Source organism: Patella vulgata, chromosome 8 (assembly GCF_932274485.2).
Source record: "Patella vulgata chromosome 8, xgPatVulg1.2, whole genome shotgun sequence".
Lineage (NCBI taxonomy): Eukaryota > Metazoa > Mollusca > Gastropoda > Patellidae > Patella > Patella vulgata.
The window spans coordinates 47533279-47554906 of record NC_065886.2 but is presented as its reverse complement, the minus strand read 5'-3'; the positions used below and the strand labels follow the sequence as shown (position 1 = coordinate 47554906).

Genomic DNA, 21628 nt, shown 5'->3' with positions numbered 1-21628 from the left:
TCCAATACCCCCCAATCCGCCCCTGATTGGATGTTAATTTGGATCCCGATATTAAAAAAATTAATCTCAAAATATCAGACGTTGATTTCTAATGATAAACATGTAGGTTACAGTTAACTGTTATAGAAGACTATATCCAAGACATCGACAAACAACTTCTAAATAAAGCAGTAGTAGTGGGTGGAAGAATCCCTGGAACAGTGCAGGTCAGCATGGATCTCAGTGATACGGTTGGAGCAGAGAGGAAAACGGAATCCTCTAAAAAAAGATTAATGGGGGGACTAAATTAGGAATTAGGCTGCCTACCGTGCCTATGCATGACTTGTAACATTTACACCTGCTCAACATGCGCGTTATTGCACAGAAAACCCACCTTACTTCTCTGTATGATTTCTACTAAAACTAGCGTAAACCAGTAAAAGTGTGCAATAACATTGAAAATGTCTAGTTATTGCACGGTTGAACTCCACCCAGCCTGTTATAGAGGGAAAACAGAAAGATTTCCCGTCCATGTAACAAATCATTGGGGAAATTCTGCTTTTGGTGCAATACCATCTTCAACTTAAAAGTAACCTACCTGCTCTGATAATTTGAATGTACACATTCACTTGCAAGACTTGGCAATGATGATTGGCATGCTCTATCCACAGAAACTCCATCTTGGGAACACTGTGTACACATTCTACTGTTAGACTCTACATGATACCCTTGAAGGGCTGCTGGTGTAAATACTGATGCTCCCATTACCCCATTTCTACTTTCACTGTCATTGTAAAATGATAGTGGGAGATACACATTACTATAGTCATTTTTATCAGCAATATGGTGGCATGCTTCGTAATTATACATCTTACTAGGAGACATTCTGCCATCGTGAACAGGTGAACGAGTTTGACGAGAATTGAGCTGTTTAGGTGAATATGGACGGCACTCATGCATCCTTGGTGAATGCATTCCAAATTCATTGTCAGAGTAGGCTACATTACGAATATTTGTTGGCATTCTATCATGGGGCACAGGACAAGAACAAGCTGATATTTTAGAAACTGGTGATATAGGACTTCTGTCATTATTTTGTCGATATGCTTGTCTTTCTAATCTTTGAAGTGTGTTTATTGGAGATTCAGAAGGTGATCCTACATCACTAGGTGGTGGATGTTCTGGTGGAGGTGGCAATAACTCAGACCAATTCACCATTCCTTGTTTTCCTTGATACATGTGTTTTGGAACTTTCTGATTGCGTTTGATGGGCATACCATATTCATCTGTAGTTAGACTTCCACTATCACTAGCTGGACTAAGCATTTCCATATTTTCATGATGACAGCCTGTAAAGAGAAAAATTACAATACACAAGTGATATATTATGGGCTTATTTTATCATATATGATACAGTGGACTCTGTCACATCCGATGTCTGATCACTCCGGATTGCTGTGACATGCGACATGATTTTCATGTCCCGATTTATTTCCTTATTACTTCAGCCAAAAAATCGCTGGTAAATCCGGATTCTGTATGTTCCGGATTACGACATCAATCAGCCAAAAAATCGCTGGTAAATCTGGATTCTGTATGTTCCAGATTACGACATCAATCAGCCGTCCCGTCACATAATTGCCATTGAATCGACTCCGTATAATCCGTACTTCAAACGGTGGGTGTGAAGCATCCAATTATCGGTGAGATTAAAACTCAATGGGTGTGAAGCCAGAAAAGATTAACAAGCAATCACCAATCAATTATCGGTGAGATTAAAACTTGCAAGCGCCGGTCTGTGTTGATTACTTTGATAATGTTATAAATTCTTTGTTGATTATTTTACAATTTATAATCTCTTGTAAGAGTGCGCTTGATATTTGATTTTAGTTACTCATGTCAAATACCGCGACATTATATTAAAATTGCCGCAATTGAAGATTCATTATACATTATTGTATTCAAAATGTCTGAACATCCTGCAAAGCGTGCCCGAATAGATTTGACATTAGATGTAATTGTAAAGCGGCAACTTATAGCAGATTTCGAGAAAGTTCCACGACCTGTGCAGAAGGAATTAGCCGTTAAGTATTCAATTGTCCATGTTACAGTTGTCCAGGACTCCGCCTTACGATATGCTTTCGGTAATCTTAAGCAAACTACTTTAAACGATTACATGCATTGATATTTATAAATATATTGTACGCATGCATTGGTATTACATGTAAATGATTTTATGAATATATTGTACGCATGCATTGTTATTGTTAATTATTTAATGTAATAAAATTTTGAAAGTACAGAAAGGTTTATCATTTTTAAAGGGAATAGCATTCTGGTGATTCGAAGCTACAATATAAAAATACTTCCGGTTTTCGAAGTTACAGTATTTCCGGTTTTGGAGAAAGCTCGGAATTCCGACACGCTGTGTGATCCGAAATATTGTAACAATCCCGTACCATGTCGGATGTGACAGAGTCCACTGTATATGAAAAACATTCATCAAGAATCAAAGTATGACCACATTTGATTTTAGGGGACATAACCATTTGGGAAAAGATGCGCCCACAGCAAGGGTTATCACATATTTATTGTTTTGTAGGTAATGGGAGCACCTAAATAAAAATAAGACACTAAAACTAGTCATCATCAGAAACAACCCATTAAAAATATATCAAAAAGCTGAAGATCGATATGCATCGTCCTCTCATGACCCCAACACTTCCCACCAAAATTAAAAGAAATATCTTAAAAAACCTGGCCTCTAGAGTCATACGCCCTTTAAAGATGTCATGCAAAACGTAAAAAGAAAAGTTAGAGACAAATCTATATTCCAAGAAAACAGATTGCCATCATTATCTTCCTCCATCAAGTGGTCATCCCAAACACACCTTTAACGCTATCCCTTACAGTGGTGCTCTACGTATCAAACGGATTTGTAGTGAAGATAGCTGGACCAAATCAAACCTAAAAAATTTGGATCCTATTTTAAACAATCCGGATATCCCAAGAAAATTATTCTAAAGGCATTTAAATGCGCAGATCAGTAAAAACCAGGACTGAATTATTGACCTACCAATCTAAGACCGATACTAATTTGAACATTATTCCATAGACAACTACCTTTGACCCTCGACAACCTCACCTTCACCAAATGAATAATGACTGGAGTATTTTAGACACCAGTTCAATTATGACAAAAATTATGAAAAGCAGCAAAATAATAATAGCAGAGAGAAAGAACCACACTATTGGCAATATCTTGAAAGAAAATAATTTGAGAACTTCTGGCACTAGTAATAAGCATATTAAGGACAGAATTTCATACAGATGTCAACCTTGTTTACGAAAATCATGCGAGACTATGTGTAATAATCAAGAAGTAACCAGTAAAGACATGAAAACATCCAATATTTGAGACTGTCAACTTTGCCAGTTCTTATCTTGTATTGTTTAACATGTAAAACCTGTAGTATGCAATATGTAGGCCAAACCATCACTCCTTTCAGCACTCGACTTAATAAGCACAGAAGTAATATAAAGCTTAAAAAACCTGGCCATTCCCCCATGTAGCCTCCCATTTTAATATACCGGGTCATGATTTCGTGTGTACCATAGTACAAAAAATTCCTGATAAAGATTAGAAAATATTGAACACAGCAGAAAGTCTGTGGATTCATACATTTGATTCAGTTTGGCCTAACGGTTAATTAAATGAGTTAAATCCAGGGGGTTTCAAAATCATGCACAATTTTTCCTTACTTGTAAAATTTTACTTAAGTTTTAGTTAAGCTAACCTTTCATGTTATGTATCTAAGTCTATGACGTCATCATTCCCACGATGTCATAACTTCCTATGATGTCATAACTGACTTCCAGTTATTTTGTATAGAAGAAGTTAGTATTTTTACTGACTAAAACAATGTCATACTATAAAACAATGTTTTTTTGATATTGTATTCTATTATTTATTTTGTATCAACTTATCTGAATATCAAATGCATCATTTTGACTTAGTAAAAATTGATCCCATCAAACCGTCTGTATTTGGTTTGTGTTTCCTGTTTCTATTGATTGGAAGTTTCACATAGCAGCTTTGTCGCATAATGCTGAAAGTTGTAGAATGCTGAATATCGATAGGGTTTCGTCCCCTAATGACTCAAATGGTTCAAACAAAAATTTGAAAAAAAACAAAACTGTAGCCTCAATCGTGTTCACAAGGTTTTCGGCAAAGGGGGTATTAAATACGGAACAGAAAGTCGTGGAACACTGAATATCAATATGGTTCGTTCTCTCATGGCAACACCTCGATTGAAAAAAATCTGTCAAAAACTGTAGCGTCTATCACACTTCGGGTTCGTCCTCTCATGGCCACAATGCATCCCAGCAAATTAGAAAGAAATCTGTTAAAAAAATAAAGCATCTTTCATGTCCACATGGTTTTTGGCAAATAGGGGATAACTAAAGGAATGGAAAGTAACAGAACGTTAAATATGCTAGGGTACATCCTTTCATGACCACAATGCTTCACAAGGTTTTCAGCAATGTGGGATAACTCTGGAACAGAAAATCACAGAAAGATTAAAATCGATAGGGTTCATTCCTAAGAAATTTGAAAAGAATCCTTTAAAAACTGTAGCCTCAATCGTATTCATAAGTTTTTCAGAAAAGGAGGCATAACTCTGGTATGAAAGATTGTAGAACATTGAATATCAATAGGGTGTGTCCTGTACTGACCACGATGCTTCACACCAAATTTTAAAAAAAAAGCGGTTGCCATGCAAGATACGCATTTTGCAAGAGATGGATAGAGAACAAGCTGATACGCATTTTGCAAGAGATAACTTACAGTGCGACATGTGTCAATACTGACAGAGACCGAGATCTTTAGAATATAAACATATATTTAAGTTTCATCAAAATCGCATAAAAATTGTGTCCTCTGGAGGGTCCACAACCTTGGTATTACACACTTTTACACTATTTGCATAAACCATCATTACTGTGTAATGGTGATGCATTTGAACATTTTATAAAATCAAATTGTGACCTCTATAGGGATCCATAAGCTAAAAACACAATTTTTTGTACAAGTTATGATCCGATATGTGCCAACATCAAAAGGAAACAAAACCTTTCGGTTATGATATAACCATACCTTTAAGTTTCATCCAAATCAGATAAAAATTGCGACCTCTAGAAGTTCCATAAGCTAAAAAACAGTTGCATTTTGCAAGAATTGGACAATCAGGGGACATAATCCAGAATGTTACGAACAATATGAACCAATATCAAAGGAACCAAGATCTTTGGGATATAAACAAATATTTTAAGTTTCATCAAAATTGGATAAAAATTGTGACATGTGGAGGGTCCAAAAACAAAAATGTGAACGACGGATAAGTGTGACGGCATAAAACGTCCACATGAAAATGTGGCTGTATAAAAATGTAGGCACTATCGCATTCACAAGCCAATCTGTTAAAGATAGGTTGCCAGGCAATGAAACATACGCCCACAGCAGCTAAATCGTCCGGGCAGTCAACAAGAGTTGCTGCATATTTTTACTTTTTTCATGTAATGAAACATTTATATTATAATACACTAAAATGTGATTGTCAGAAAATCATTAGAATTTGTTTAACCCATGCTAACGTTTAGTATACAAAACATTTAATATCATGGATTTAGCTGCTGAAGTTATCAAAAATTATTGAAAATCAATACACATAAATTTGTTCGTCACAAGACCTTAAACTCTGTGTATCATCCTAAAGTCAATTTAAACGATTACATATATAGGCGTAAACATGGTGTATAAATATAAAATCAAACAGATGATAACTATAGTCTCTTAAAGCATCCACAAGATTTTTCAAAGTGATCAAGGGCCATAACTCAGGCAGTAAGTATCGGAAATCGTTGAAAATCAATATATTGCTTCGTCTGATGACCATAAACACTGTGTAAAAATTAGAAGTCAATCGATATTAACTTTAGCCTCTAGATACTAGAAGAATGGTATCGTTTAGAAAAGGGGTTTTTAGCGCTGGAAAGTGAACGGCTCGTCTAATAAATAAATGCCATAAATAAGTGAACAGGTCGTCCATTTATAAACGCCTCTCGGAGAAACTAAACCCGTTCGTTACCATTAAACTAAGCCATAGTAGTAACTAAACCATTTTTGTAATTCTTAAACGATTTTTATCAATTATCGAACGATGTTTTGAAAGTAAACTATATGCATACTTTCCAGCGTTAAAAACCCTGTTCTCAACGATACCATTCTTCTAGCAAGAGCATCCACAAGATTTTTCAAAGTGATCAAGGGCCATAACTCTTGCAGTATTTATCGGAAATTGGTGAAAATCAATAGACTTCTTCGTCTCATGACCTTAATAAACACAGTGTATAAATTTGGTCTCATGACCTTAAAGATTGTGTATAAATTTTAAGTCAATCGGATATTAACTTTAGCCTCTAGAGTGTCCACAAGATATTTCAAAGTGATCAAGGGCCATAACACTGGCAATAATTATCGGAAATTGGTAAAAAAAGTTTGTTAAAAAAAATGTAGCCTCTTGCGCATTCACAAGGTTTGCAGTAAAAGGGGGGGGGGGGGCTCCTTAATTGTTAACTCTTAGAACCCGAAATGCCGCAAAACCGGCTTGAAGTTGTATCGCACATACCCGAAATGTCGGTTTTGCGGCTTGGGGCGTGTCGTTTGAATCGCGGCCTTAACAATAATAATTTAGCCAATCAAAATACAATTTACCGTTTGCTCCGGGTCTGTTGGTAACAGTGACTTCCTTCTAGATTGTTTACATTTAGATATTGGCAAATTATTTCGATATAATATGTTTTCTAAACGATTAAATACAACGGATGCGCTAGCTTTTATAATGAGAGATAATGACGACGATATTAATGGTTCGGATTACGGCAATGAGAGCGACTTTGAAAGTGATTAAATTAAATATTGTGATTAAATATCGTTGTTTCATCATTTCAAACAATTTTAAACACATATAATATCAAATTCACACCTAACATTTAGTCCCAATCAAAATGACGTCATTTTTCCAAATTCCTGCTGTAAAGTCAGGGTGGGGTGTGCCACACCCAAAATATTTTCAGGGTTCAAAGGGTTAAAATTCAACAGAGGAGGGTTGGGTTAATGACGGTGTGTTGCATCATAAGGTTTCTTATTGAGTCAAGTGGTATGATTTCGATTCCCCAAGGGTCGCCGGTCCAACCGCTTGGGTTTCCTACAAGTCCCACGGTTTCCTCCCATCGCAAAAGAAAATTCCTGCGCAAGCGAGTTATTGAAATAGAATTGAACTACATATTAGTCCCGAAATGACCTAGTTTGTGTCGTGTGGACGTTAAACCACATTTCCCTATCGCCCTGAAATTCGACGGGCGTCTATGTTTCATTACTATGAACAATGTGTATAATAAGTACATTTGATGATAAATTTTAGCATCAAGGAATCTTGAAAATGAGAAATGGGCCATAATTCAAGAATTAATTAATTGAAATTGTTCAAATTCAAAATAATTCCTTGTTGCAATGATCATTGAAACTTGTTCAAATTCAACAGGTTTCTTCATTTCCCCCAATTTAAATAATGGATACAAATTTCAGGGATCAAACGATAAATTTTAACTTACTTGTATTGGGTCCACTGTTATCAGAATGCGAGTCACTTGATCTGAGTTCAGGTTTCTGACAGCTATCTCCTGAACCGCTACTGTGAACATATGCATGATTGATAGGTCGAAATGTGCTTTCCATACAGGTCTACAAGCAAAAAAAAAAGAAAAATAATGAAACTAATGTTAACATGGACATGATCAAGGATAGTATTCGGGTCTAGGAAACATATATACCTTCAGCAGCTGTGTCAAGACAGTAATTGAAAAAGATTGCAAAAATTTGGAATGTTTCCCTTGATTGCACCATACACTTAAATGTGTAGAATCAACAAGCGGTTGCCATACAAGATACACCCACACTTTGCAAAGATGGGCGGAGCACAATGAAAACTGAAAAACTGATAGGGCTCATCTAACCTCTCATTGTCACAATGCTTCATATTGAATTTTAAAAAAACTTGTGTTAAAAAGCTCATTTCAGATTTACCGTTATATTATCTAGTATGTTATACACACTGTAGTAACATATGCTGACAAAGATCTAGTATGTCATACACACTGTAGTGACACATGCTGACAACTGTTCAGTTTTAAAAATACTGTACTGGCCCAAATTGGGGACAATGAAGAATGATCAAAATAGACATTGTTTAATATTCTTCAGTCTACTGTGTATTAACAATATAAATCACAGTGAATAAACATGATATAACCTCCATTTTGTAAGAGTTTCAATAGTTATTTATAAACACAAATATAAATTTGTGTTTTCTGTGTAATACAATCGATTAATTCATCCGCTCCATATCGTATCTCCAGGACTTAGATCATCACTATGTCCCATCTAGATGCCTATGGTCTGCTGATCAATTTCTTCTGGATACTCCCACATATTAATTGAAAACTTTCGGGGCTCAGTCATTTTTGCTTAATGCACCAACTTGGAACATTTTACCTCTTCACCTTAAAACCCAACAAACTTTAATGTGGGCTCTAAACTCTTTCACAACAATGATATACACAAAAGGTGGTGTCTAATAATGAGATCTACAAAATGATATCTACAATGTGACGTACTCTACTATGTGATGAAATCAAAAAGGGTGACATCTAATCTGTGATTACAATGGTGACATCTAATCTACAATAATCTATGATTACAATGGTGACATCTATATAATCTACAATCACATAACAATGTGATGATTGACTGCAAATATAAATCTGAAATAATGTAAATAAAGTAAAGAAATCTACAATCAAGACCTCTTGTATTTATTATTGTATTTATTTTTTTTACTCAAACTGTGCTGCTTGCACCCTGCTCACAAACTAAGATCTATATCATTATGAATTAAAATTAGGAAACAGTGAGACCATCCATAATTGAAAACAATTGACCAAATGCGACTACAGGCTGTCAAAACTTTTACGGGCCTATATGGGGAAATACTGGTACTAGACAAGAGATATTGTGTTACTAAAAAGCAAAAATTGTTTCTAAAAGTTCCCTGTTTTCCAGTTTCATCTACCAATTACCATAAGTTCAAAATGAGACATTACCCCCCAAGTAACTCACTTCTGTTTTAGAAATATTAGTGTTACTATTTTGTATGTGTTGTGGCGTTAGATGTGTGGTCCACACTTAAGAGTATATGTCCCTATGTAACATGGAATATAGTGCAATATAAATGTTAATATTATTATTATTTTCTAAATAATACAAGGTGAATTAACAATCCAGGCTGTAAAAAAACACCAAGAAGTTGAGTTTTGATACTCACCAAAATAAAACACATTCAAGATCTTTTGATCTTTAACATACTTTTTAAGTTTCATCTAAATGAAATAAAAATGATAGCCTCTGGAAGGTCTACAAACTTTACACATATTTCACATTTTGCGTAAAAGGCATAATTTAGAATGGAAGATCTTATGTGCACAAAAATTGACTCCTTAAAAATGCATTATGTAAGATTTAGAATTAGATAAAGAGCTGGAAGTTCTTGCTATAATAGTTCAAAAACAGATAATGAAAAATGAATATATCGAAAATTTCATTCAAATTACTTTTTTCTGAGTGAAGTTATAACGGAAGATATAGTGTAAATTGTTCATTATTATAGCAACGGTACTGGTCAAACGAAACTTAGCCTTGACTGTCCATTTTATCGTTAAATTTTTAAATCTCACGGATGTTTAAATCCATTTAATTCTTGACCATCCACTGGTCTAATTAATTATGTTAATTAATGTCTAAATAATGATTTATATATAACATTTGAAGGCAAATGAAAGACCTGCAATAAGCTGATTTAACATACATTTTAAGTTTCATCTAAACCAGACAGAAATTGTGAACTGTCGAGACCATTTACACTATATTTGTGTACAAGTGGAGCGGTCATTTTGAGGAAAGTTTTGATCCGATTTTCACAAAATGAGAACTCAAGTGTAATTAGTCACGATTCTAGTGAACTGTTGCATCTGCATATTTTCTGATTTGGGGTTTTACCGCGAAAAAATATAATTCATTGCTCTTTACTTTGTGGCTAATCTGCATTTATGATGACCCACTAGATTTTCTAATACATAAATGGTCAAGTGATGAATATCAAACTGTCTGCACCATTGAGTTCTGGCAAAATGACAAATGTCGACATTGGACACTTTGTCAGATTTTTTATTTTCAGTTTGTCTCTGTTAGATGGATGGCAAATTTGATGTTAGCATGATATCTTCTAAATATCACAAAGTTCCATATCTTTCTTCCGAATTCGCAACAACATAAACTAAAGAGAATGGCTCAGTGGTTCAACAGAAAGAAATGAACCATTTTATTAGTGCATTGAAACTGTATTTAAAGTTGTCTTCAGAATAATTTACTGAAGAATATTTATAAATTGTATTTTTAAAAAGCATATTTTGGTGAATGTAATTACTTGCCTATGTGTGTTGAAGTTTAACTGCAAATGTAAATGTCAGTTCAAGGTAGTTTCAAGTACATGTATATAAATCTCTATTGTGTTCCAGCTGATCTAAATTCAAACATTTCGAATGCTCTTTCAATCCACTTACAATATTCCAGAAAAGAGTTACCTTTGCAAAATTGCGTGAATTTGAAACAAATGATGGATTAAGCGTTTTTTATACATACTACTTGAAAGCGCCTCCAATAACCTATAAACAAAAATTCAGTTTGTGAGAAAACAAATGAGATGGGGTATGGCTGGGAAAGGGTACATCATGTCTAAATTATTTTTCAGACTATAAATCAAAAATATCATAACTCTTTTTAAGTCTCGATATATTGGCCAACTTTGAGTATTAGGATGTTAAACAATACTTTAACATATTTTCGATATTGATATCCAACTTTCCTAATGCAACGTGCTATCAAAGACCAAAACATGTATAATATTCAGTGTGTGTTGTGTAATTGAGATCTAGATGTTATTATATACAATAATACTATGCTTTCAATAAACCATAATAAATGTCATGCTTGTGGTTAAATGTCTTATTTTACTGACTATATGACTGCGATGACTTATGTTTTGTTTTTTTTAAATATCAATGGAATGGACATGTAGACAGTCTTCAAAATATAGGTCACGTTTAGTTGGATTCATGCTACTTTTATTTTCAACAAAACTAACACAGAGACTTTGATAATATTACAATAATTCAGGGGAATCAATCTGTTAAACAAATTATTCCTGATGGGCTTTCCTCTGATGTTCAGTATATCAATGTTACAACTCTCCCGTTAGTTTCACGCAAGGGAATTAAAGCAGTTCCTTTCAAATCTATTTTGAAATTCAATGAAATTGGAACATGTGCTTTAGGGTCTGCTGCAGGGGCATAAAAAACAACATTTGAATCCACTAGCCCATCGCTAGTAGTCTACTGTCGGATATTAGCCGGGACAGTGTTTAAAATTCAGGTTGGTCAATCGACATCTTTTTATTTTAAGGATGGTGGGTCGACCCTGCTAGCCGACTGTTTTTGTCAGAAAAAATATGTCATGGATATCAGCACACTCCCAGAGTTTGGCTGAATATTATTTAACCATTTTGATCAAGCGTGGAACAGATGAGTGTGTGCTCAGATAGTATTTCTTCATCCAATAATGAATACACATGTACTATCCAGCATCATATTATATTCCTTCAATGGTGAGATTCAAACATGTATGCTACTAAACTAGGTCAGTCCAACTATTAAAATAGAAAAAAGCTTGAACGCCTATTTACCAGTAACAATATAATTCCAGCAAGGTGAAATGAATGGCCTTTACATAAATTTGAGGCACTGGGGGTGGGGTGAGATAAGGGAGTGTGTGTGTTTTGTTAATATTAACTGAGCCCACATGTTAATGTTAGGACAGGTCTACCTACAACTTTCAGGAATCGCGTCCAGCAGCGGGTCATGTTTACTTACAACTTTTCTTGTTGAATTTTGAACACTGGCCCAGCATTAATTTCCACTAGCCAGTAGATGGACAAAGTACAAGCTTTAACATTAGCCTGCGTATAAAATAAAACTTGATAAATGGAATAACTGAAGAATAGTAGATGGGAATGCTAAAGTCTGCACAAAATTATCCCCCCCACCCACAGTCATAGTAGGCCAGAATTTGGACACTAGAATTCCTTTGTCAGCTTCAGGAAATATCGTCAATAAAAAAAATATGCACGCCTTGCTATTTTTCATATTCAATTACCGTACGGTATTCAAATTTATATTAATAATATTCCTACACAAGCGGTTGCCATGCAAGATACACCCAAATTTTGCAAGAGATGGACAGAAAACGAGCTAAAAAAATGTGATTTTTTGTACAATTAGGTGCCATAATCCAGGAAGTTACAGTCAGATATGCACGAATATCGACAGGAACCACGATCTTTTGGATATAAACATATATTTTAAGTTTCATCACAATCGGATAAAATCTGTGACTTCTAGAGGGTCCACAACCTTGGTATTACATACTTTTACATTATTTTCGAACAAGGAGTGTCCATTTGTCCGGCAGTTTCTGTCGGATTTTTACGAAATTTGAACTCAACCTTCACTGAGGTGTAACAGTAATATATTTTAATAGGTTTTTAAAACTGAATCCAAATTGTGACTTCTAGAGGGACCACAAGTTAAAAATGTGTTTTTTCGTATAATCAAGGGCCATAATTCAGGAATTTACAATCTGATATGCGCAAATGTAGAAAGAACCAAGATCTTTGGGTTATAAACATGTATTTCAAGTTTCATCAAAATCCTGGCCTCTAGAGGGTCCACAATCTATACACTATTTGCGTACGAGGGGTGGCCATTTTGTCCAGCAGTTTCGGTCCGATTTTCACAAAATTCGAACTCAAACATCATTAGGGTGTAACGGATAAAAATTGTGACCTCTGGAGGGACCACAAGCTAAAAATGTGATTTTTCGTACAATCAAGGGCCATAATTCCGGAAGTTATGATCCGATAGGCGCACACATTGAAAGGAACCAAGATCTTTGGGTAATAAATATGTATTTCAAGTTTCATCAAAATCGGTTTAAAATTGTGGCCTCTAGAGAGCCACAACCTTGATATACCATATATTTTCACTATTTGCGTACGAGGGGTGGTCATTTTGTCTGTCAGTTTTGGTCTGATTTTCACAAATTCGAACTCAAGCATCATTACTGTGCAACTGTGATATATTCAAACGTTTTTTTTTAATTGTATAATAATCAGGGGCCATAATTGTTAATTCTGGAAGTTACGATATGTTTGATGTTGTATTCTATTAATTATTGTATATCAACTTATCTGAATATCAAATGCATCATTTTGACTTAGTCAAAATTGATCCCATCAAACCGTCTGTAATTGGTTTGTGTTACCTGTTTCTATTGATTGAAAGTTTCACATGAAAATGTGGGCGTATAAAGACAAAAGTGCAAATGGATGTCAACCTTAGTTCAGAAAATTATGCAAATCATGTGAGACTGTGTACAACCCAAGAAACAAGCAGTCAAGACATGAAATCATTCAAATTTAGAGACTGTCAACTTATGTTATTTATTGCGCTGTTTTTCTAATATGACAGTTGGTTGAATTGGACCAGCAGTATTTCATATATACTATTCAAAAAAAGTAGGGGATATTTGATTTTGGGGGCATAATACTAAAATATGACTACGAAACATTTCCAGTTACATGTGACGCCCAAACGCACCAATAGCTACCGCATGGAATGCAGGTGATGCTTGGGATCATCATGGGGGTCCAACCCAAGATTTGCACGACTCTGACTTTGAATGTTACAGTCATTGTGGCATTGAATTCCAGGGTGGAAACATCAGTTTAATTGTTTTAGTGACCAGAAAACAAATTTTGATATGCGTCAGCTTACCCAAAATGAAAGGTTACGTGCCCTTGGCATGCTACAGATCGGCACAACACAGGCGGTTGTGGCGCAGACGATGAATGTTTCTCAGTCTGTCATAAGCAGGCTATGGTCCAGATACCGTGATACACAATCTGTACAGAACAGACCACGCTCAGGTCGACCAAGGGCGACAACTCAAGCCCAGGATCGATTTATCCGTACCTTGGCCTTGAGAAATCGTGTCATCACAGCAAATCAGATCAGCGCTCGTCTTCAAACAGACACTGGTGTGAGAGTGAGTGGCCAGACAATTCGGAATCGACTGCATAGGGGTCACCTTCGCGCCCGACGTCCTCGCGTGATCCCTTGTTTGAGAGATCATCACATTCAGGCAAGACGTCGTTGGTGTAGGGATCGTCAACACTGGGATAATCGACGCTGGAGCAATGTGATGTTTTCAGATGAGTCAAGGTTCACTGTTGATTTTTTGGACAAACGTAGGAGGGTGTGGCGTCGTCGAAACGAGCGCTTCCAAGACGTTAACGTCATCAGACATGATCGATTTGGGGGTGGTTCTGTTATGGTGTGGGGAGGCATCACTGTTGCTGGAAGAACGGCTTTACATGTTGTTGCAGGGCGTGTTACAGGCCAGTACTACCGGGACAACATCTTGGCAGTCCATGTTGTGCCGTTCGCACGACGTCATGGCCGCCGTTTCATCTTTCAGGATGACAACGCAAGATGTCACAGGGCCAGGATCGTTACAGGTTACCTCCAACAACAGAACATCACCTTGGCCAGCACTGAGTCCCGACCTCTCCCCCATCGAGCATGTCTGGGACATGCTTGGACAGAGGTTACGTCAACGTCAATAACGTCCTGCCAATGTCCAAGAACTTGCTGCTGCGTTGCAACAGGAATGGGACAATCTGGACCAAAATGACCTTAGACGTCTCATTGGGAGTATGCCACGTCGGATCAATGCTTGTTTGGCAAACAGAGGAGGATTTACCCGTTACTGACTTGGTTGTGATGCTGTGGTAACTTTGCTGTTTGACCCCGGGTATCATTTTACCCTTATAATGGTCAGTCTGTGCCTTACTTAGTCTATCGATCATTTGGAATAAATCGATGAATGTGAACTTCATTTCATTTTGTCATTTGTTTCTTCGTCAGTTTCATTAGGTGACTTTAATAACACTTAAAAATCAAATATCCCCTACTTTTTTTGAATAGTATATTTAACTAATCTCTTTTACACTGTGTGTGGCCATAACAGAGGTATAGTGGCTTTATTCTAGCAATTAACTTTGACATATACACGTCAGAATTTCCAACCTGGAACCTATGGATGAAAGCAATCACAACATGAACAAGCCAACAGTGAGGCTGATGTCCCTCGCCAAAATCCCTGAATAAATAGATGACACATATTAATTAATTGCATATTTATCTTTTTCAAAAGTATCGTGCAATCAAACTGATTATCATCTATTAAGTTTCATCATTCTCTATCAGATACAATCAAAGACAAAGAAATTGCTTAGCTTTAGCTCGAAATGTTAATCATTGAACTCAGTCATGACATTCACCTAATAAACATCTTAATCAAGTTTAAACATTCTTTCTATCTCATTTAAAAGCCAAGTTATTATGTTCCAAAGTCCAGGGCTAGAAATTTGTCATTTTTTGCAAGAATCTAAGAGAATTCTCAAATATGCAATCTGCGCAAATCTTTCAAATCTTAAAGGGCCAATCCCGATAATATTTTGGAGAATAAAAGTGCTTAATTTGTGTTAAAATCCTTTAAAATCCCCCAACTTAGAGCCGAGCAATTAACTCAATATATGTGATATGTTTTCAAACAATTTAAACCCGTCAGTCTTCATTTGCAAATGGAGACCGGCGTCTCAAGCTGTATTATAGGGTGTCTGGATAAAACCAGACTTTTTTTTTATAAAAATAATGGGTAGGTGATAATTACCTTTCGTTATAAAGTACAGCACATGGGTCATTCATTGTATAGACCTCTAAAGGAACGGGAATAAATTATCAGGTCACCCAACGAAAAAATTGACCCGAGATCTTAAAAGGGTTACGTGTCCAGATAAGCAGTTGTGACGTTCACGTCCAAACGACTCAATATTTTGAGCTGAGATTTTAAAACAAAGTAAATACACCATTCCTCTATATTTTGGCGCCTAACTTTCATACGTACTCAGACTTTTATTTTTGTTCAAATCGGGATAGTCCCTTTAATATTACTGACTAAAAAACAAAATTGTGTTTATTGTTTATTGCCAGTATCAGAAAATGCTGTAGCCAAAATAAGCTGATACGGCGTCGTGGCATGTCTTCATAACACAATTTGTAGTCTTTTGTCCATCACGTAACAGTCACATAACTTGCAAAAGTTTTTATTCATTCGTCGATGATAGACAAACGGCACAACGATCACGTGACAACCGTAACTGAAATTGCTATAAAATAAAATTGTGTACGACTATGATATAGCCTTCAATAATATTTTTAAAATTAAGCCTCTGTCAGTAGTGTATAAAATAAACCAGCGGCTGCCAGGCAGGATACGCCCACATTTTCGAGAGATGGATAGAGATAGGGGCCATAATTCAGGAAGTTACGATCTGATATGCGCAAATATCGAAAGGAACCAAGATCTTTAGGTTATAAACATGCATTTCAAGTTTCATCAAAATCGAATTAAAATTGTGACCTCTATAGGGTCCACAAGCTAAAAACGTGATTTTTCGTACAATCAGGGGCCATAATCCATGAAGTTTCGATCCGATGCATGCCAATATTGAAAGCAGCCAAGATCTTTTGGGGATAAACCTATATTTCAAGTTTCGTCAAAATCGGATAAGAATTGTGACCTGTAGAGAGTCCACGGACGTCTGGACAGACAGGGGCGACGACAATATACGTCCACATGAAAATGTGGGCGTATAAAAATCATAACGGTAAACACTATTTAGAACTGATTTATTGACCTAATTCCAACCGATATGTCACGTGTCATTGGAATTCGGCATTGGAGATTCTGTTGGGAAAATATCCACTGTTTCTCTCTCCGTGTATTCGATGTTCTATCAGGGGATTATATTCAATGAAGATCTTAAGTTACCGAACAACTGGTCAGTGAATCCATCAATGTATTATCCAGTTATTATTTTAATATCTACCGATACCTGGAATTCACACGGACGGAGCGTGGAAGACGCGCAATTCGGAAACCATGCCGAGACCGTCTTCAATGGCCACATGGTTTATTTTACTGAACCTATTATAAATAATCAGTAGGCTTGTTTTGTTTATTTTACTGAATTATCAAATTCACCGTTAAATGTGCCGAGAAAATACACCCCCATGGTGAACACTAACCCTGACTGACATTCAATAGTCAGACTCGACAATTCTCCCGAGATTTTTTTTTTGGGGGGGGGGGTTATAGAATTTTTTTACGCTAATCCTTGTCGATTCGCAGCGTAAGCTCGTGCAAGAATCCTTGCAAGAATTAGATTCGGAGATTCGCGTAAATTTCTGGCCATGAAGTCTTCACCAATCAAATTGCTTATCGCTCCTTAGCTTAAGCTGATAATTCTCATCATCGAACTTAGTCAATGTAATGATATAATGAATCTATACTCAGTAGAAAATGTTCATTGTAGAACTTAGATCATTAATAGAACTAAAGTTATCGTGTCCCAAAGCATCAACCAATTAAATTGTTTATCTCTGCTTACCCTAAGCAGAAAATGCTCATCTTCGTCCTCCATCAAGGCATTGACCTAATAAACGCCTACACCAAATTTAAACATTCTAGATCAATTAGAAGGAGAGTTATTGTGTCCCAAAAAGTGTGATGGACAGACAGACAGACAAACACATTTTAATAGTCCCCTGCCTTCTCCGAAAAGCGGGAGACAATAGCTAGTACATGAACATGGCACTGATCACCCTAAATACAGGGAGCCTACAATATACATACATACAAACACATTCAAATGCTCAACAATTCAATAGCTTACTTCATAAATGCCAAGGGAAAGCTAGGAATAAAACAAATTACATAATAATTAAAACATATTAAAAGAATTAAAATAAAAATAGTGCCCACACTGCAGCTATGACTCAACGTACAGCAGCTTATCTGAAAGGAAATCTTGAAGGTTCAAGGATCTAGGATCCTTCAAGTGTTCACAGGCTTTTCCAGACACTAATAAATCTCTGGAACAAAAAGTCTTAGATTTCAGAAAATCAGCAGGAGGCATATGATTTATTGTACAATCAGGGGGTGAGGGGCCATAATCTAGAATTTTCAAATCCGATCCGAGATATTTGGTATATAAACTATCTTTTAAGTTTCATCAAAATAGGATAACAAAAAGCAAGCTGTTGCCAAGCAAGATACACTCATGTTTTGCAAGAGATGGATAGAGAAAAAGGTAAACTAGAGAGAGAGAGAGAGGGAAAGAAATGGGGTTTAAAGTCCACTCGACACAAACTAGGTCATTTTGGGACTAACATATGGTTTAATTTTATTTCAATAATTCGCTTGCGCGTAGGGGTCTTTAGTAGTTGGAGGAAACTGGAGGACCTGGAGAAAACCCACGAGGTTGGACAGGCAACCCTACTCCTTGTCACGTACAATCGGGAATTCGAAACCATGCCAGTTGACTCAATGACAGGCTTTATGATACAGCAACACATGCTAACCATTCGGCCATCCAACCCCCCGGTAAACTAGAACTTCATAGGAGTACTGAAGGCTTTCACCACATCAAAAGATAGCATTCTTGGCGACATTTTGTAATTGAGGTTAAGCTTGAAACTGAAGAAGAAATTAGAGTTTACGCCCAAAAAATCTAAAGTCGTGGTCGCCAACCAAGTTGTGGTCGTAACTTGTTCAAAGCCACAAAACTTGTTGCTTTAGTACCATCTGATAGACAATTCAATTGGCTATTAAACGATATAAAATTCTAACTAATCGGTAAAAAACAATTGATACATCGTATTTTCCGCACAGGCACCCATTTTTCAGAAATTTACCAAAGTTCGGACACGTTTCTTGACTACTTCTGGTATTTTAATTTTTTTCATTTATAGTATAAGGACTGGATTAGACCTTCGACTTGGTATTCCTTAAAGCGAGAATTTCATATTTTCTAAGAAAGTCAAAACATAATTTTTTCTATGTCTTTTGCTCAATAGGTTGTCAAGTCACTATTATACGATCATAGGTATCATTATCACACTTATAAAATCATTCACACCGGAAATAATAACACAATTACCTCCCTTGTTTTTCTATTACCCCCCATGGAATAGCTATCTTCAAACGTTTGAATTTGAAGTTGAAAATGATATTTTTGCCAATTTCTCAACTGGCAATAGTGAATTATAGTATTATTCTTTTACAAGGTAGGGCTGTTTATAGATACCATCTATTTTAAGGCTTTATTTTAATACATTTTAATAATATAACTTAAAAATATAAAATTCTCGCTTTAAGTTTCAGAAAAATCGTAGGCTTCGTTTTAAGGTTATTGAATTTTGAATAAAACTAAAAAAAAAATCGCAAAAAATCGACCAAAATCAATATCCGAATTTCATAACAAACCTTATATCGCTGGAATCGAATTGATGTCATCTATCCAAAAATATAATCAGAATTAAAAAATCCCAATTTTCCAATTTTCATCAAAAAAAAAAATGAAAGTGACAAAGTTTCTAAATTCGACTTTTTTGAACTGGTATCTGCTCAGAAATGTCTCCAGCTATCCAAAAGAAAATATCTGAAAAATCGGTTGAGAATTAACAGAGTTATGGCCGATTTTCAATGTTCGTGCACGTTAAAGATTTGACACATTTCCGCTATGCGCCCAAATTTCGCTTTCCATTTAAGCACTAACCACCACCCTATTTCCCAAGAGAAAACCAAACTTCAGACCTCGATCTCTTATAGTTGATCAGAAATAGGCCCCCCCCCCCCACAAAATAATAATGAAGAATAATAATCTTAGTGAAAGCCTAAAAATCACCTGATTTTTCTGACTGTCACTAGCCATTTAATCCAGTTTAATCCAGGATGTTACAGTTCGAAATGTGAGAATATCCTTGGGAAATAAACTAAATTTAATGTATCTTCCAAATCTGATAAAAATTGTTACCTCTAGAAAGTCCACAACCTGGAACTGGGTATTACTTATTGTGAGCTCTAGAAGGTCCACAACCTTGATATACCATACTTTTACACTATTTGTGTGCAACAGTAATGGTATGATTTTTACGAAATTCGAACTTAACCATTATTATGGTGTAATGGTGATATATTCGAACATTTTTTTAAATTGGTTAAAAACTGTGACCTTTAGAGGCACCATGCACAAGCTAAAAACATAATTTTTCGTACAATCAAGGGCCATAATTCAGGAGGTTACAATCCAATATGCGCAAATATCGAAAGGAACCAAGATCTTTGGATTATAAACATTCATTTCCACTTTCATCAAAATCAGATAAAAATTGTGATCTACAGAGGGTCCACACGAGTGGTGGCCATTTTGTCTGGTAGTTTTGGTTCATTTTTCATGAAATTCAAACTCAAAGGCATTATGGTGTAACGGTGATATATTTGAACATTTTTTTAAATCGGTTAAAAATTGTGACATCTAGAGGAAGCACAAGCTAAAAACGTGATTTTTCGTACAAGCTAAAAACGTGATTTTTCGTACAGTCAGGGGCCATAATTCCGAAAGTTACCATTCAATATCAAAAGGAACCAAGATCGTTGGGTTATAAACATGCATTTCAAGTTTGATCAAAATTGGATAATAATTGTGACATCTAGAATATCCACAAGCTAAAAACACGACTTTTCGTACAATCAGGGGCCATAATCCATGAAGTTATGGTACGATACATGCCAATTTCGAAAGGAACTGAGATCTTTGGGAGATAGACCTATACATCCACATGAAAATGTGGGTGTATTTAAAACACCTATTTCCACATTAGGTCATAGGTCAGTATTTTGCATGCAATAAGTTTTCCTACCCATGTTTAGATTTAACATCCTCGCACCAGATATAGCCTGTTGGTCTTTGATTATACCCCTTTGGTGGGGTTATAACATGCTATCGAGAAAACACACAGTTTTAACTTATTTATATAAATTATGTTGCTGTTATTTTAGTATTAACCCAGATATGCACAACTTCACCTTTAGAGCTAGATAACACTTTTTCTACTTCTCGGTGCATATACATTTCAAGAGAGAGAGAGAGAAAAATGGGGTTTAACGTCCACTCAACACAAATTAGGTCATTTAGGGAATAACACATGGTTCAATTTTCAATCATTCGCTTGTGCGGCGGGTCTTTAGCAGTGGGAGGAAACCGGAGCGCCCGGAGAAAACCCACGAGGTTGGACAGGCGACATTACTCCTTGTCACGTACAACCGGGGAATCGAAACCCCACCAGTTGACTCAATGACAGACCGTATGATAGCGCGCACTAACCATTCAGCCATCCAACCCCCCATATATACATTTCAAGTAAATTAGATGATACCTTAAAGATACATTAT

General features: G+C 36.0%; 1 protein-coding gene across 5 annotated transcripts in view; it reads right to left on the bottom strand.

Annotated features, from left to right (window-relative positions):
* Window positions 1-21628, bottom strand: part of LOC126829621 (roundabout homolog 1) — a 174950-nt gene that overhangs the window by 33548 nt on the left and 119774 nt on the right. For 3 of the 5 annotated variants that reach the window (XM_050559568.1, XM_050559570.1, XM_050559571.1), the window contains exons 21-23: window positions 18069-18089; window positions 7654-7783; window positions 578-1328 (exon numbers count right to left, since the gene is read on the bottom strand). In XM_050559568.1, the coding sequence (XP_050415525.1) occupies window positions 578-1328; window positions 7654-7783; window positions 18069-18089 (902 nt within the window). The remainder of the gene's footprint in view (window positions 1-577; window positions 1329-7653; window positions 7784-18068; window positions 18090-21628) is intronic. The other 2 variants (XM_050559569.1, XM_050559573.1) reach the window with 1 other exon arrangement.